The 18,273-nt window shown below is 41.7% G+C and overlaps 1 protein-coding gene across 4 annotated transcripts in view; it reads right to left on the bottom strand.

Annotated features, from left to right (window-relative positions):
• Positions 1-216: 216 nt before the first annotated feature.
• RBM20 (RNA binding motif protein 20) overlaps positions 217-18,273 on the bottom strand; it is a 108,843-nt gene continuing 90,786 nt past the window's right edge. Inside the window, exons 8-15 of one of the 4 annotated variants that reach the window (XR_007507259.1) lie at positions 17,173-17,252; positions 15,664-16,351; positions 13,660-13,758; positions 11,533-12,202; positions 8,991-9,110; positions 8,115-8,236; positions 3,386-4,225; positions 217-3,104 (exon numbers count right to left, since the gene is read on the bottom strand). Coding sequence is in view for 3 of the 4 variants with exons in the window: in XM_049810222.1 (XP_049666179.1) it covers positions 4,115-4,225; positions 8,115-8,236; positions 8,991-9,110; positions 11,533-12,202; positions 13,660-13,758; positions 15,664-16,351; positions 17,173-17,252 (1,890 nt within the window). In the remaining variant the exon portion in view is untranslated. Of the gene's footprint in view, positions 4,226-8,114; positions 8,237-8,990; positions 9,111-11,532; positions 12,203-13,659; positions 13,759-15,663; positions 16,352-17,172; positions 17,253-18,273 lie in introns of all 4 variants that reach the window. The other 3 variants (XM_049810222.1, XM_049810224.1, XM_049810223.1) reach the window with 3 other exon arrangements.

Raw genomic sequence — 18,273 nt, 5'->3', positions numbered from 1 at the left:
TCACAACTTCTAGAAATTATATTTAAGAGCAAACATTCTGGCCTCCTGCTTCCTTTTACCCCCCAAACTATCTTTTATTCATTTTGATTTTTAATCGATCCCCTGGGAAGCTAGAAGCATGTTGTTGCTGGGACAATTGCCCACCAATGTATATGCTTTATAATTCTCTTTATTAAAATCTTTCTTTTTAAGAAACACAAATTGAAACACTTTGCAATCAGTTACACAGATCAGTTAATACTGGTGACAGTTCCTACATAATTAAACAAGTACTAACAAATTCCAACTGTTTACAAGCCAAAACTTAAATTAACAAGATTATATAAGCTCAATAAATAGTACATCTGGTCCAGTTCAAGTATAATTCAACAAATCACAGCCTTAATCCTTAGAGAATAGAAAAACCCTGAATATAACTAGCCTAACACTAATTTAGTGTTAAAGCCCATATGAAACTTTGTCTGATCTTATGGGGCAAATGTTTAATTCTTTAATTTTTACTTGAAAAAAAGTAAGTTGCAGATTGACATTAAAGACTATTTGAGATCAATAGAGATTTCACAAAGAGGAAGAACATAGTCCCTATTAAAAAAAGTGCAATCTTTGGTTAAGATGTGTTGAAATGGTTTGTATATATTAAGGAAGCTCCTTTTTAAATATCAGTATTTGTTTGGCTAGACCTGAGCCTGCTTTGTGCGCTCTCTCTATATATATATGTATTAATAAACAGCGTGGATTATAGTGATGATGAATTATGCCAACTAAAAAAAAAAGTCAAGATTTTAAATATAATAAACCAAAAGAAACAACACATTTTTACACAAGCTGAGAAAGGTAAGCGGCTGCCTACAGTGGCCTTCTTCCTCAGCAGAATAGGTAGTAGAGAGAAGTTGAGGAGTTGAGTGCCTGTCAGCATTGCATGATGGCCTGTTGGAGAGGGAAGATTACCTCTGAGTTCTGAAAGTGCATCAGGCTGAAAACTGATCATAGGGATCATTAGGAGCTAGCTGAGACTTGGGATTGCTTTTAACCGCTTTCAAATGTTGAGTTTCAGGGGGAGAAAGGACCTTCTCAGAAGGGGAATTGCCCGTATGGCCATACCCAGGGTTTTGCAGATTGCTGCTGTGTCAGGACAGAGCCCAAAGGGAGGGGGTGTCCAAACCACCTCTACAAATGTCTGGGTCCGATCACATCTGCGGGGCTGGGCGCTGCACCTGCGTCACTCACCTAAGTCATCTGCCTCCAGAAGAGGAAACTACATAGGGCAGAGATGCCATCTGGAGCCTCTTCCTTCCTCAGTGGCAAGAAAGGGCCTGCACCCATGACCCGAACAAGGTGTCTGGAGCCAGGACAGTTCCTGGCGAGCCTCAGTAAAGACTCCAGCCAGCTTTTGGAGCCCTAATGGAGACTGAATCTTAAGCGATCGGGGACTCAAGGATACCAAAGCCCACTCTCTTAAAAGGGATTTTGTGTGTCTAATGCAACGGGCCAGGAAAAAAAGAGGAGGTTAAATATGCAAGCCGTGAATAATGGGAGTGAACCTGGTTCAGAACCAGAGGAGGGGGAAAGTAGTTTGAATCATCTCCCGTAAATCCAAAAATAAGCCCCTGGGTAAACACTCATTTTAATTATTCTTCTGCTGCCAGTCAAAATCTCATGGTTACCTACTGCTTTCTCTGCCTGCCTGTATCCACCTGTTGTCTGTTTTCAGAAAGTCTGATTTAAAGCTCTTTGGCCTGGGAAAGTCTTTGTTGTGGATTTGTGCCGTGCCTATAATAAAGGCAGTGGACCTGTAGCTTCTACTGCAATACAAATAAAGAGTAATAACAGCGATACTTTTCTCATTTGAGGTTACCTGGGGATAAAGTTGCTGGAGGCATATGACTTTGATATACAGTCAGCTATGTCTCACATCCAATTAAGCTTAACCACATGGTTTAACAAGCTCCCATTAGGCCGGTGAGAGCCCCAGCTTGATAGCAGGGTTAGCTTCAAAGATTTGATGCTTGCATTTGTAGTGATTTCCTTCCCTTGTGCTCAGATTGTGCTGAAGGGCATGAAGGGAACTTCATATTCAGATGGTACATGACCAGCTTGAGAGCTGTGCTTAGAAGACAATTGCACAATCTTTACTGCCATTTTTGTAATCTTACAGCTTGCAATACAAGCTCTTGCCCCAACAGCTCTGTGCTCAGATTTCACTGCAATGTGAAAAACAATCAAAGAAAAACCCAACCCTTGAAGGAAAAATACCTGGTTTGCAATATTATTATTTTTTTTCCATAGGGAAAAACAAAACAGAAAAAAAGCTGTTTTAAATGACAGATGGACCCAAGTCTTAACATACTTCAAGTTTGGACAAAGGAGGATTTAGCCTGCAATGTTTTTCATTTCCCCTTGTCTTTTGGATAGGCCATGTCTGAATCTGGGATGCAAAGAATCCCTCAACTTGCAAGAAGCAGGAATTCCAAATATGAAATCCGAACCCACCTCTGGTAAGAACGAGTGGAAAGCATAGGCCATGAAATGGAACAGGGCTTCAGGCAACAACACCAGGCATCTCTGAGACACACTGCCTGGCTACAGGGTACTTCAGAGAACGAGCATGGCTGCTGGCACAAGACATAATGGAACGAATACTTTGGTGGAAGCAGTTTTGGCCATTTAGCCACATGGCAATATTTTGTGACACCCATGTCATTCTTAGGGATGGCTGGTACCTTCTGGGAAACTATTTCCTCTGCACAACATCTAAACAGGACATCCAGCACCGGCAATTTTTACAGAACATACTGTGACAAATATTAGAGTCAGGCGAAGAATGGAAATTCATCTCCAAATCCCCATCTGTCGAGATTGCATGGGGCATTTTATAAAAGCATAACTCTGGGATCAATTCTGGCAATGGTTTGCATACATATTCACTGTACTACACAAAGCCCTATTGAAATGAACCAGAAACTTTTACAGTGCATTTCAAAGGGACTTTGCAAAATACTAAGCAACAACTGTGCAGAAACAATAGCTCATAATAATGCCAGAGCTGCTGGTGCATCCTGTGTTCTCAGTGCAGCATTCTGTGAGCCATCAGTTGTTGTATTCGCCTTAAAAAATTCAGGGAAATAAAATACAAAAACAATATTAAAAGTCTGGCATCTTTCCATGAAAACCAGGAAAATTCAACATTGCCAAGCTGAGGAAAAGCAAGCTTGAAAGAAAACAAAAAGACCCCAAAAGCAAGGATCTTGAATAAAATGTCTAAAAGAGACATGGTCCAAACATATGGCACTTTAAAAAAGCCTCTCGTGAGAGTTTCAAGTCTGTAAGACTCAAAGTTGGCACCCTTTAGAATTATCAAAAAGAAGAGTTCCAAACACAACGGTACCTGGAGAGCATCCTGATCACACCATGGAAAATGCTGAAAACCAGAGCAGGTTAGCTGTCAGCATGTGTATTCAAATTGCTCTCGCTGTGCCGGGTTCAGGCTATACGGTCCCTGGGACAGACTGTGGCTCCCTCTGCATTCGTACAACACAGTCAGTGCTTAACAACACAAACATTTTATCATTTCACCAAGCTCTAAGACACACGGAGGTGGACGCTGATGGGGTTTATGTTATGCCATCTACTGACTAGTTTTAGCACAATGGCTTTAGATGTCCTATGCAAATTCTACTTCTCAGTGGGGCAAGGAGTGAAATGGCTGAAGATATTTTAAGCAACATTAAAGCCTATTTATAGTCACATCTCCTTTCCTTCCAGTGACCACTGGAGGATGCTGAGTGCTTCTAAATACTCCACCTGACCTCATGTGTCACATCAGAATTAAAACTTCAAGAATCCCTGAGAATTCTGATTTAATCTAGGAAACCACTCCCAGCACACAGAGTGTGAGAAAGAATTGCTCCACTTCTTAACAGATATGCCAGCATTGCTTCACCGTGGGAAACAGTTTCAGGCATTTTGGTTTTTAATGGCACTCTGGGCATAGATGCATGGAACATGCTCTTTATTTCCCCTCCTCTGTACAGTGCAAATTGACAGTTATATCATAGAAATAAAAAAAAATAAAGTATCAGCATTCACTCATTTTAGCTCTTCCAGTTCATCCGCATCATAGTTTTTTCTTTGCAAAGTGAGGAACAATGCCAGTATCATCCTGAGGCAGATGGCTGCCTTCTTCCTTCATTTTCAGGCTCTCTTCTGCAAGCTGGGATAGATACTTCTGCAATCACATCAAAAACAAAGCATCATTACCAAAACTGAAAATATTCAACATGAGATGCTTTATGCCTTTTCAGAGCTCTCACACTCTCCCAGCATCTCAAAAGGGAAGAAAGCATATAGAAGCCCCATTTTGGTGACAATTCAAGCCAGGAAATATAGCTGTGTCAGGCAAACTACCTGCACACGTGGAGAGCCCCAGGAGTTCAGCGATTTACTCTGTGCCACAAGGGGAACTGGTGACAGAACCAGGAGGACCATGACCCTCCGTCAGTTTGTGTAACTAGACCTCACCTTTTCTCCTTGCGAACTCTCTACTCCCATATGCTATAGGTCAGGAACTGAATCACTGAGTCAACTGAATTATGCTAGTATAAGACTGGTGTGTCAGAAAATAGATGCAGTTTCTGAGTCACAATTTAAAGCAAATATATTACATTTTCAGCATGTCCAGTTCAGAGATATACCTTTTGCACAAGAACATTTGTTTTAAGGGAATAATCAAACTCAATAATAATGAACACAATTTAGCAGTCTGGATGGAGTATTTGCATTTATTGTGTTTTGCTAAGATAAAGCCTTTCAGTGCTTTAAGTACTCAGCGTGATTTAAAAATACAGACATGGCCAGTGAGGCTTTCACCCTTCTGGCAGTGCTCTTGGTTGGCAGAGCTGCACACAAAACGGACGATGAAGTGCTGTGGGTCTGGAAATGGTGCTTAAAGTATTTATCCAAGGTCAGCAGACCTGGAAGTGGATGGAAAGAAGCTTCTTCAGCAGCAGCTAGTCTAGAGATGCACATGGGAAATTCCCACATGATAACGTAGAGATGTTCTTATTAATGACTTACAACACATGCAAGAATAACTGTCCTGCATATTATTAGGATCATAAAACTCTCTTTTCTAGCTGATTATTCATTCTGATTTGTTTTGAAAAGACTATCTCGCATCACTGCAAAATTTTATCTACTTGTGAGATCCCCCCAGAGTACAGTTTACCCTTAGGCATCCATGGGGCAGAGGTGAAATGAGAAATGGATGTAAAAAAACTAAGGGCTGTGTTAGGACTGCCAGGTTGTCTCACATAAATACAAGTTTTGGATGTAAGAGGTACATCTGAAGGGGACTCAGTAATGGTAATGAATGGGCATATACCTGTGACAAAATGACAACTGGACTCTTCTTGCTCTGAATATAGAGATTTGGCTGTGGAACTGACATAACTCTCAGTCTTGATCCCTGGGTACAAAATTCCATGTGGCAGAAAGCCAGAGTAAATGTTACAGTAGTATACAGAGATATAGGGTCCATAAAGGCTGGGAGAAGTGATCCGTACACCATGAACTTTAATAAATCACTAAGGCTTGTCATTGGATCAGATAACCCATGCATTTTTGGTTTTTAATGATTACCCACCAAAATAAGACTGAGGTTTATCCACCACCTTTAGCTGATGTTGTCAGCTATCTTGACAACTACAAACACCAATTTTGATGTTCACAGGCCAGACATTCAGATTAATTTATAGCAAAATAACAGTCAAGGAAGAAGTATTTTTTCATTTAAATAAGAGTTTTGAGGAATACTACATAAAGACAGTGGAAAACAGGATAAAAAGCTGCAGAGTTGTCAAGGTAGCTTACAACAGACGAATCTGACAGCTTTTTGTGGTAGTGGTGGGAGGGATGGCCAAATGATGGATTTTTTGGACATGGAAAATGCAGTGGATCTGTAAATATAAATATCACCTGGGAAAATCATTTATTAAGCTGAAGAGAATGGAAAATTACAAAAAGTCTGCAAGGCTGACAAAGAAACAGTTGAATTTTTTTCAGTGTTTGCTGTTCTTCAGGGGGTACCATACTCAGATGAAGTTGACTATTTTACTTCAAGACAAAATCATCATCATCTAAGCAAGGCTTTTCAAAGAAAACTGGTAAACAAACTGTTTAGTTTTGCATTCAAATCCAAACACTGAACATATATTTTGGATGTGGCTCCAAGGAGATCACATGAAAGACAACAAGTAGCAAATCAACTATAAAAGACTCGTGGCCATGAGAGCATTTGGGACAATGTCATTGTCATAGGACAATGGTAATTGTCATGTAGGCAAGACAACAGAAAGACAGTCTGCAGCAGCAGTCCCATAGTTTCACATACAGTAAGAGTCTACAATTCTTATGTTGGTGGATACACTCATTAAATTGCATCATCACAGGGGAAGACTGACATTTCTTGCAGGCTGCATAAATAAGCATTATTGCAACTAAAAGGGTTCTGGTAGAGAACAATTACTTAAATTTCACTGAGATTCCATTTGAGTGGGCAAAAGTTGGATGAGACATTTATTTCCTCCATTTAGTAAGATAAGAGGTATGGCTGGCTTGACAGAACAGTCTGTTTTCATTACCATATTTGATGGACTTAACTTTAACAGCTTTTGTGGTCTTTGTTCTTTTATCTCAAGTCAGTGTTAGGTATCTACACAGTGCTCATGGGAAATGTCTTAACAGGGAGAAAAAGAGGTTTTTTTTTCACACTGACTCAGTTTTAGTTGGACCTTTTTTCCTATGACTTTAACAAAATTACTTAGAAAACAAACAAAAAAAATCCCTCTTCTTTCCATGGGACCAGTTGCCAGGGTCAGGGGCTGGAGTTGCAATCTTTGGTTTAGCACAAGTTTCTTTGGGACAGACTCACATGAGATACACAGCCTGCACCAAGTGGTGCCACCTCTGGTGAATCCCTCTGGATTTTTTTGTACGAAGCAGAAAAAAGGCATGCAAACTGGGCACCTGTTTTTCAAGCTTACACTTGAAGGATCCATTATAAGCAAGCATCACAGCTCTGCAGGCACAGTCTTTGAAAGCCAGAGGCCTTTGTATGATTACAACCTAGAAAAGCCAATACCTACTAGCCAGCTAGGGAAAGATAGTGTTAATTGAAGAGAAGCAGAGCTCCAGCATTTCCTATGGGCAGAGGGAAGGAACAGAGAAAGAAGGAGCTCTTTCATGACTTTTGCTAAGAGTATGCGAATGCCAACAAAAGTGTCTTCTGCAGCGTACACACCCTGCACACAGGCAGGGACTCGAGATGAGAGGTAACGCTACCTCCTCTGAGGAGTCCTCAGGAAAGGGCAGTTAATGCTCATGCTGTCATGACTGATACTATCAACTGTGCATCTGAAAAATGATAAAGGTAGGGTCTTTTAATTGAACTGCAAGCACCTGTGGTCTCCATGTGCTGTTATGCTTATGGTATATTCTTAAGGAGACCATACAAGTAATGACATGCTTCTGCATATCCTTATAGAAATTATTCAGTAGTGGTGTTCTGCGTGGCTGATGTGCCATGCTGTTCTGTAGCACAGGGAGGTGATTTCAGCAGGTCACAGGAAATGCCTTGGAGAGCCTGTGCGTCACAAAGTACTGCATGCTGAAACATGCTGCAGAAATTCACACTAATGCAAAAATAAGTCTGGCAACATTATTAAACAAGTGGCCTGTTTAATGCTCCTGAAATTAAGAAATAAGAAAGGCTGCTACTGGGCTGACTCCCAGTGATAGAAACATCTGGGACCCTCAAGAACAAAGAATTAAAGATCTGAGTTGCAAGCTGTGCTAGTGACAAGGACCAAATTTAGATGAGAATATCAAATTACCACCTGGCCCCATTTTACTTATGATCCAGAAGTTGATTTCAAGGATCTGGGAGTGAGAAATTAGTGGGCTAACATTTGGAACTACTGAAGAGTTTTGCTTATCTAAATTTCACTTCATCTGAATTCTGTCCACAGAATAAAACCTAATTTTTTGTAGCATCATCTGTCTTAACACATAATCTACCCCATGAGCTGGTTGTTAGCTAGTTTCAAGTGTGTTTTTACCTGAAGATTTTTGTAGTGAACAGTACTTCTGCAGTGACTTGTCTTTGCTGTCTCTTCATTTGTGTAGAAGAGTCCACAGAGCTTGCAGTAAAACCCAGTTCTAGGCACCACAAATTCCACACCTATTGAGAAATTCTGAATTACATTAAAATGTCAGCTGAAACCCTTCCCCTCCACAATAAATTTGTTTTCAAAGAAAAAGGTTGCTGTTTAGTTAAATGGCATAGATATGAAGACTGAATCCTGGATTCACTTCTCTGATTTCCCTAACTTTGCAATACTGAGCTGCAGTTTAAAATCCTGTGCATTGCAAATAGACCTTCCACTTCTCTCATAGCTATTATACATATTTAAAAATGTACCTTCCTGCGCATAATATTGACTGGAAACTTCACTGTGTAACCTCAAGGGCTAGAATAGCAATAGTACTTATTAGCAGTAAAGGTTAAGTTGCACAGATTGCTCTTTAGGATGTACTTCCAGGTGTTTTACTCATGATCAGTGTTTACACTGTAAAACCAGTACTTTTGCTTTTACTGGAAGTAGAAGCAATACTTTTATGACAAAGACTTTTACATTACAAAGTATTTTTCATATATATTCCACATATAGTCCAAAGGAACTTATTTCATCTCATCAACATTAACAGCTATCTTTTGCCATTCATCTTGAATGAAATTAGCAATGATCTATAATCAAAAGCCTATTTCTTTCAACAGCTACCCCTCTGTCATATACCCTGTGCCTTCACCCTCCTCACATCTCTTCTGAAAAATAAACATAGCAAGTAGCCTTAAAGTGACATCTTGTTGTAAGCTCTAGGTATTGCAGTGGGCAGCACTGCAGGCTGAGGGCAGCCTGGGCATCTGAACGTACCCAGGGGAATGCTGAGTTCAGTGAAGACGTCCTCTTGTTCCCAGCCTGGCGGAGAGTGCCTTCTTTTAGACTCTACCTCTGGGTATTCCAGAGATCTCATTTCCAGGTACCTAGAATTTGCTTAACAAATGAATAAATGTATTGAATGAAAATAGTTTACTAGTTTAAAGAGACATTTGTAAACTTCTTGGGAACACTTTCTGGGTGGATCTAGAAATGAAGTAAAATCTGGAAAAAATGCTTTTCCATTCAAATCAGAGGACCACTCAGTGCAACTCCAACAGCTGCACTACACTGTGCAGCGCCCCTGTTTCTCCCAGTAGACCATTTTTCTATTTCTAATTTCACATCCATTATGTTCTTTTCTTTTCATATTTTAATCTCCAAATAGATCTATAACATTATACATGCCTCTGGCACAAGCATGGTCCGACTGCAGCTCTGTAACCACGTATGGTACTGCATAAGCAGGGATGGAGCTGGGCTAACACAGAGGCTGCTGAGAAAGGGGGGGACAGCAGGACCTGCTGAGAGTAAATCCCCAAACTGTCTAAGGAGCTGTGTGGGCAGAGCAAACCTTCCTCTGGTAGGACCCCTGCAGCACCATGGTCATCTTCTCCCCAGAGCCACTCTTTTCCCATCCTCAGCTCTCCAAGGGGTAGTTTCTGCTTTATAGCTCTTGGCCACTTGAAGATTTTGGTTCCTGGCCAGTAGGGATGGATTGGTTAGTCCCTGCTGACTGACATTAATGGGCACAGGTAGGAGATTCAAGGTGTAGAAAACAGTGGATTGATTTGCTGAGGCAGATAAGCCAGTCAAAAGAACAAATGCTCTCCCTTCCCAACATGTAAATTGTTTTTGTTTAAAAAAAGAGAAATTTGTTATCACAGAGCAACAGAATTACAGATAAACTGGTCTGATTCCTATTCTTCAGTTCTTACGTCAAAGAACTCATTCCCTTACACTGACAAAATTCTATTGCATTGCAGCTTTCACCTAGATAAGGGATGTATTTTCTCATAAAACAAATATATTTTTGCCCAAACAAAACCCTTCTTGTTTTTCAAGTCTGTAGTTCAAAGATCTGCCATTTCTGGCCATGAGAATGAATTTTTCTTCATTGTTTTAAATATGTCTGTTACATGATTTAAAAGAAAATAATATAAAATCCTGACTACTCGGCTTTCAAGTTAACTTTAAGCCCATCCCAGGTTTCCAAATCTGCAACAGAGATCCTGGAAAACTTGCAAGCTTCAGTTAGCTCTTCTTAAGACACCCAGGGCCTTTGTAGCAACTTAAGTCCCACTTAAGTTGATTTCTGGGCTTCTGAGCTGGCAGCTGCATTGGCAGAGAGCCTAGAGCCTTGCACTGCAGATCCCAGATATCACGTCCATGCAAGGGACCTGGGAAGCACAAGCTCCCCTGGAGCTTCCAGGCTCCCTGCTGGCAAGTTGGAAGCCGAGATGCTGAAAACACCGAAGTAACTATGCTCTTGGGATAACCCTCTCTTTCGTCAGCTGGCTGCCCGTGAATTGGGCAGCCCAGGGGGCCCAACCTTGCCATCCCCAGCCCCAAATATGCAAAGCCTGGCAAGGTGTCTTCAGGCCAAATATGTAAGTATTGAAAACTGAGCAAGTTTCAAATCTGTCATGGAGGAAGAAGTTAGTTCAAAATAAAGACATACACATTAAATGTTCCAGCATTTTTCTGGTGGAACATTGCACCCTCAAAAATATTCCATCAACTTCTATTCACAACCCCTTCTCCATCACAGGGGCTCCAGTAGCAACAAAAAAGAACATTCCTGGCCAATATGGTCTATGTTGTTTTCCACTTCACCTCATTATATACAGCCCATTTGTTCAAGTTTCACTTGAAAGCGTGATGAGGAACTGAACTCACTTTCAGACATTCAAGACCCTTTTTTTCCTGACAGCTAAAATATTAATAGGCAGCTATGATTACATTTATTGGCATTATCTCACAGCATGTCCTATCAGTTATATTAAAGACAGCATGCAGTAGATAACTGGAGATGTTAAGGCAAGTCCTGACAAAAGGCACATATTTGCGTGAACAGGGACTGAGAAGTAACAATCTATGGATGATTTCCATGTTACTAAGGCTTCAGTATGTTGTGTAGGAATACCCACCTTGTCCAGGAGCCAGCCAGACATTACAGATGCTTTTCTGTTGACCTTCAGAGACTGTCACTCATTTCATTGACAATTCAAAATAAATTTAGCAGGGCACTGAACGGGTTCAGCTAAACTCATGTGAACCTTGACATGACAATTATAGAAGCTTGTGCCTTTCAGAAAGCTTGCAAGCTGCTTATCATATTTCCTTTACACTATTCAGCTAAGAGCCTCTAATGGTTTAGCTTGGCGAAAGGCACTGGGGTTCTTTTACTGAGCCGCTCCTAGGACAAGTCTTGATACTATTAGCAACATTTATTCTTGTTAGCAATAAATTTCAGTCTACTGTCAGAGAAAACATGCAAGGCTTTCTGCAGGCTGAAAAGAAAAAAAACAGTAGTTACCCTTGGCCTCTGGACACTCTTGGCTTCCGTGTCTTGTTTCCTCACTAGCGTTTTTAACAAGCATTTCCATAACTTCTCTGCTCTCAGCTCCTTGTGATCCCATCTGTTTGTAATCATCTATAAATGTATCAGGGAGCTGGAGAGTCTCTTCTTTCAGAGCAACAGAAGGTATATGGTGATCTTCGGGCTCTAAACGAGTGTCGGAGCTCTTATCGATTTTTCCTTCCTTCTGCTGGGGATCAGACTCTTTAGCAGATTGGTCTTCTTGCAATTCCTCTGGCTTCTGCTCAGGGTCCAGATTTAGGCTTGATGCTTCAGTTACAGCATCATCATTATCATCATCCTCATCATCATCCTGACAGCCGCTAGAAGCTACACTGCCCTTTGCTGATCTGAAGTTTGTTTCTAAAGCTTTATGGGCAAATTTGTCTTCACTCCTGATTAAGTGGCTGTGATCATTTTTCAGTTCTAACATAGCTGACATACAGGGACACATTTCTGAAGTGGTTTTATTTTTTTGATCAACCGGTACTATTTCTTCAAGCTCAGTTATATCAGGCTCCATAATTAAATCATCTTCTCCCACTTCATCTACTGTCACTAATTCCTCCATGTTAGCAGGATACCAGGTCTCACCTTCTATCTCACTTCCACTCTCCCAGTCTCGGTCCTGTCACAAAGATGCAAAACATTTGAGAGATCAGTGATTACAGATCATTGCTGTTAAAAAGTGGGCTTTGAACAATAGTAAGCAGGAAGAACTTTGATCTGGCCATGCCTAACCCCTCTTGTATTTTAGTTTCAAAGAACAGTATGCCTTGGTGTTGTCATTTTAAACCTTATGCACAAGGACGAGCAATCTCTTTTTAATTATCACCTAAACTTCACTTTGTGGAGATTCTGTAACTGCCTTGGGGATTACAGTCTCTCCAGTCTCCTGCTTCTTACTATTCTGTAACAGTAGAGCAAGACACAACTTGTTATACTTTATTATGCAACTGATGATACTATGTGATCCCCAAGGAAAAGAATCTCTCCCCTTCCTCTACCTCCATCCCAGAGTGGCGAGAAATAGGCAGCACAATGAGAACATACTGAACCCCAGTCTAGCCACTGTGGCTTTCACTTTGCTGGACTAGGTCCTTTAAATTCCTACGGTGACTGAGAAAACATGGCTTCCTTCTGCAGTCATTCACTTCCACCAGCAAGAGCCCTCTGCCAGGGACTGTGTTGGCAGAGATTGTCCTAGACCTTAAGAAAAAGCAGTTTTACAGGTATACTCCAAGGTACATAATCTGAAATACCTCATACGTGCAGTTATAGACATAGAACTCAGACACTAATATTGGACTTCAGAAGTATTAGAATGATAAGGTATATGTTACTTTTAAGACACACTTGCAGCTTAGATTTCAAATCCCAGACTCATCGCGTACACATAATCTATTAATAATCTGGATTCTCCTCCTGTTTGGCCATTCCCACACTTCCCCTCCTAGAATCCTAAAACAGCACGAAAACTCTGGGAGTTGACACTGTTCTTGCCAGGAGATCAGTTTTCTACAGCAACAGATATCAATAGCTTCCATATCTGACCATCAACCCATGACCCTACAGATATGAAGCTGGAGAAATTCCAAGGACATTGCTGTCCCCAACTGCGATGATGCAGTAGGGGTGCTGTAAAGACATTATTTAATTAAAACCAGAAACAATCAGAAGAGGCTACTATCTACAGTCTATTTAAGGCCAATGTTCTGAAAAGCTTTCATTATTAGTCCCCTCCTTCTCCACTTACTGACCGCATCTCCTATTTTTGGGCACGGTTCACAAAGTTACACAGTTCACTTGGGCATACGTTACTTACAGTTGCCAGTGCCAAGGGCTATGCATGTGAAGCAATGTACATCGGCAAAGAGCAACTAAAAAAAGTTCTGGAGACTTCAGGAAAAGCTATCCCTTAAAGCAGAGGTCAAGAAAAGGCAAGTTAATTTAGACAACCCCCTTCTACAACCCGTTTACATGCCTTACCACGGGGGTTTAATATTTCAGTTGGGAGAATGTGCTACCAAACCTGGGTTTTCACTCATTTTGTCGTGGAAGCTGCACCAACAATGTGTCACCAACCTTCTCTTTTCTTGTGTTTTCCAGAATCTCTCCAGATTCTTTTCTTTGTTTATCAGCTGAAGGTGAGCTCTTCTCTGGAACTTGCTCCTCTTTTCCAAGCTAAAATAAATACAACATATACATGTATAGCAACACACAGTGGTGCTCTAGTATGTTTCTATTCTGGGTTTAGGGAAGCAAAGTCACTCACAAGGTCACATTCTTTATTTCTAAAGTTTATGCAAGCCAACTAGGCTGTGGGAAAAGACCCAACAATTGGATTCCATTAGCAAAGCTGCATAAATAAGAATTAAGAAAAAGAAATTTAAACAAAATTGGAGATTTGTAATTTAGATCATAGAATTGGCTAGAAGACAGGTGGGGGAGAATGTGAATTCATTAAAATTTCCAGCCTCCACTCCTCTGTTCTCTATCCACATCTGTTACATTGGCTCAGACATGGTAAGGAGAGCAGCAGTGTTAAAACTCTGCTCTGCTGCAAAAGACCTCAACTGTTTTGTTTATTTATGTAGGATCAGCTGAGAATGCAACTGCTTGCACAGTTCATACTTTGGAAGAACAAAACCACAGTACTACCTGGCATTTGGTAAAAGAGGGGCGAAGCATAAGTGTGAGTTCAAGACATTCAAACCTACTTCTTCCTTTTAAAATAAATTATTAGGAGTAGTCCCTGGAGAGGCATGCCTTTAACAAAGCCACTTTAAAGTAACTTGAAAAACACACAGAGGAGTGTGCAACACTGGTGATTTAGGATGCTGTCTGACATTTCTCTCTGAGATCTCATCCCAAGCAACCATCCATCACAGTGAAATACCAGACAAAGCAGAAAGATGACAAAAGGTGGTACAGACACACATATCTATGGCATGAAGTAGCGTTCCTGCCTGTTACAGAGACTGGCTGAGTTACAAGATCTAAAGATTTCCACCAACCTTGCCCCCACATGAGAAGAATGAACACATGGTCAACTGAAAACAACCAAAGATGGCCCTGGCAGCACAAAGTCACAAGCTAGAGATGGACCCCTGGTCAGCAAAGCAGCTCTGCAGCCTGCTGCGCCAGCGTCCCCGGGGGTGGATGACGGCAGTGTATCCCCAGGGGGGACTGGGGGAGGCAAGGTGGCCAAGAGCCAGTAACAAGATCCCCATAGGGTGGGGATATGAGCATGGGCTGTACTGGGACTGAGAGAATGAGGCATCTTGATCTGTTCCCTCTTCACTTTTTCCCAGGGGAGAACCAAACTCACAAATGCTGCCACTTTACTGACTGGGAGTATGTCTCCAGAGATCTCATAATTTTACAGGTGAGCTGATTCAGTGGTTCTGCCATGGGAAGAGATTCCTGCCAGCACATTGAAGGGACTGGTGTGAATTATCCCTGCCACAGCTGAGAGTAGGGACATATGATTAATAGAAACCAACTGCTCTGTCGAGTTGACCAAAAAGAAAACGTTCCTCATTAAAAGTTCATTCCCCATTTTAGCACTAGAACAACCAGTTCCCTGGATTGTCCTACAAATATTGCGTATCCCTGTAAAATACCACTTAATTCCCAGATAACTCAATCCACATCACAGGCAGACGAAAGAGGTGATGGAGGCAGAGACAGCAGCTATGGGATATTCTGCACAGAAGTAGAAGAGAGAGCAGCAGGGCAATTGCCCCTGCACACACAACGTGCATGCAAACAGCAGATTGTCACTTGGTTTTTATTTGTCTGTCCCCTTCACCTCACTGGTTACCCAGAGGTTCTGTGCTTGACACAGAAAGACAACACCCATGTACCCAACACCGCAACAGTGTAATAGATCTCCATGATCTGGGCAAAGATGGAAACAAGATGACCTCCCAAGATCTCCTCTAGGACTATATTCCCTGATTTTACCATGGCAAAACATTGCATGTCACCAGTACCACACCCACACAACTGATCTAAAATATTTCAGAAAATATATTACTTTAGCATTTACCATCTTCTCACATATAGTTTGAGATCTCTATTTACCTCATTCTCGGGAGGCTTGGTTTCCTTCACATCACTGCCTTCAGCAGCAGCATGTTCCTCTTGGTCTCTTTCAGCCTTCTTCACCTTATTCTTATCACTTTGTTTTTGCCTGGAGCCCTCAGATGCTTTGCTGTGCTTCTGTTCAGCTGCCTCCTCCCTGACAGCATCCTCGCTGTAAGAATGCCTGCGTTCCCTTAACTTTGCCTCCTCCTTTCTCTTAGATCTCCCAGGTAAATCCTGCAGCTGCCTCTGAAACTTGTCAGATTTTGACTTAGAGGTTTTTCGGTAATAGTCATCTTCCCTGCTCTTGTAGCCAGATAAAGGGTGAAGGGAGCCAGGGGAACCACTCCTTAAATACTTTTCTCTGTGCCCTCTGCCTCCTTCAATCCGTTCATCCAAATCAAACTTGTCCAGCTGTCGGGAATAATGTTTCCTCTCGTGTACCCACGTGTCAGTCCTGTCCCTCTTCTCATCCCCATTCTCTCGCCATTCTCTGCTGTCTCTTTCCTCTTCCCGTCGTGAATATGGGGACTGATCCCACGACTCTCTCCCATTTCCCCAGTCGGTCCTGCCGGTCCCCATTGGGCTGCGGGGTGAACTGCAGGAAGTAAAGCTGGGAGTGTGGGATCGGGGCGACAGGGAACGGCTTATGGGGCTGCGAGAGCGGGGTCTCTCCGTGCCATACCTGCTGCAGAAGGAAAAGACAACTGTAACTGGCTGACCCACTGTGGCCTACCACGTTCTTGCACACTGGAAACACACGGGGACTGCCCTGGCACCTGCGAACCTGAGACCCCAGGCCTTTCACAGACATGCACTGCGCAGCTGCAGAGTGAACAGGAGAAAAGGCAATGTCATATCCACAAAGCTTAACTAAATCCCCCCAGATCTGTCAAGAATATATTCATTCATTCTTAAAAGCGTCTCATAGGGGTTTAGCATTAAAAGCTTATAATATGTTAATACCTTTACAGTGACCCTAATGTCTGTATCCTTAATAGTCATTCATCTAAGGCATCACTGAGACAAAAGTGACAAGGATCACCTGTGTAAAGGAGATGTTTTAGGACTGTGATTCCTCTCCATTTTTGCTGGAAGGTCCAGAAGTCAGGCAGATCAGAAATATACCCAAATACGTTTTAATCTGAACTGGCTTCTTCCCGCTAGGTCTCACAGCACCCCCAGCCTTCACGCTTTTCACTCAAGGGGGAGGAGAGGGGAGCAGCTTCATTTTTGTGTTCTTCACATGCCAGGCATATTTTTTGAGTCATCATCATCAGTAGGAAAGAGTTCATTTATTTTCATAACATGCACAGTTTCAATCTGATCTCACTATATAGGCCCTGTACTTACTATTGTACCAACTTTTATTTTTACAGTGATTTGAAGTGAAATCCAAATTAAGAAAGCAAATGAGATAAGAGGGGGAAGCACGCAGATAATTTTTTTTCTACCTGCAGGTTTACAGCCTTATCCAGGTCCCAGTTTCAAACTATGGAGAGACTTTACCTGTCCACTTCACGCAGCAGGTCCCTCTCCCTCTGTGAGTGGATGTCCTGGATGATAGCAGCCACGTTCTTACCTGGTTTCTAAATAAGACAGACACTGTTTAGCATGCTGCACTACTCCCCAAGCTAATATAGGTGATTTGTACTTCAAGAAACAGCATCCATGCATCACTCAATTACACTACTACTAAGAAATATTTGGTTCCAGTGTTGTGGTTACCGTCTTTTCTGCAGCTGGTATCTCAATAACAGGATCAAAGCAGTAAAATGATACAAATGGAAAATTTGCTCCATTCGGTTGTAGCACTGTCTCCTCATACTTGGCTGCTCTAACAGGCTTTGAAAACTAGCTTGTCCTTCCCTGTTACACATTCACTACCAAGTATTTTCTAGGAATTGGATGTAAGAGGAAAACAAACCAGACAATTTTTCTAATATTTGAATTAGATGTGTATAGCAGCCTATCTCTGATCCTCTAGGAATGAACTGCCTTCTCTTCATCTCAGAGTTCAGCTCATTCTGGAGTATAGCTCTAAAAGACTATGTCCAGACACAAGAGCTTCAGAAAAGCTAAGTGCAAGAAAGACGTGTACTGGGAGTGTCGATTACTTGAGATTCAAGATCATTTACAAAAGATGCACTATTCCAGGCTGGAGTGCATGCAATTTGTCAAACACTTGGAGCATGCACAGCTGAGCAACATAATCATGCAGGAACTCAGAGCAGTCTGTAGTGCTAAATAGCTCATGCATATCCCCCCTTCCATGTTGCACTCTTGTTTGTTTTTAACAAAGAGAAAGGGCTTTTGCTCGTGCAGAGAAAAATAATTCCAGGACCTGAAAAACTGCCACTGGAAAAGCTGAAAATCTTCCTGAAATCTAGGCAGGCTACCACACTCGCCTGCATAATTCCTGTTCCGCCTCTATGTTAAGATGCACAGTCTCCACCACCTCACATCTGAACTCCTCACCGTACCACACTAATAACGACTGCCCTGGTTTATGAACTTTTGGCAACTCCTTTAAGTCTCCTTAAACTATTATACACACACAGGAGAGAAAGAGACTTTTCCAAAGGTCAAACCAAGCCATCTGAGTTACTT

This window comes from Accipiter gentilis, chromosome 9 (assembly GCF_929443795.1).
Source record: "Accipiter gentilis chromosome 9, bAccGen1.1, whole genome shotgun sequence".
NCBI classification, from domain to species: Eukaryota; Metazoa; Chordata; class Aves; order Accipitriformes; family Accipitridae; genus Astur; species Astur gentilis.
Note: the sequence above shows the minus strand (reverse complement) of the source record. Positions and strands in the feature narration are given on the sequence as shown.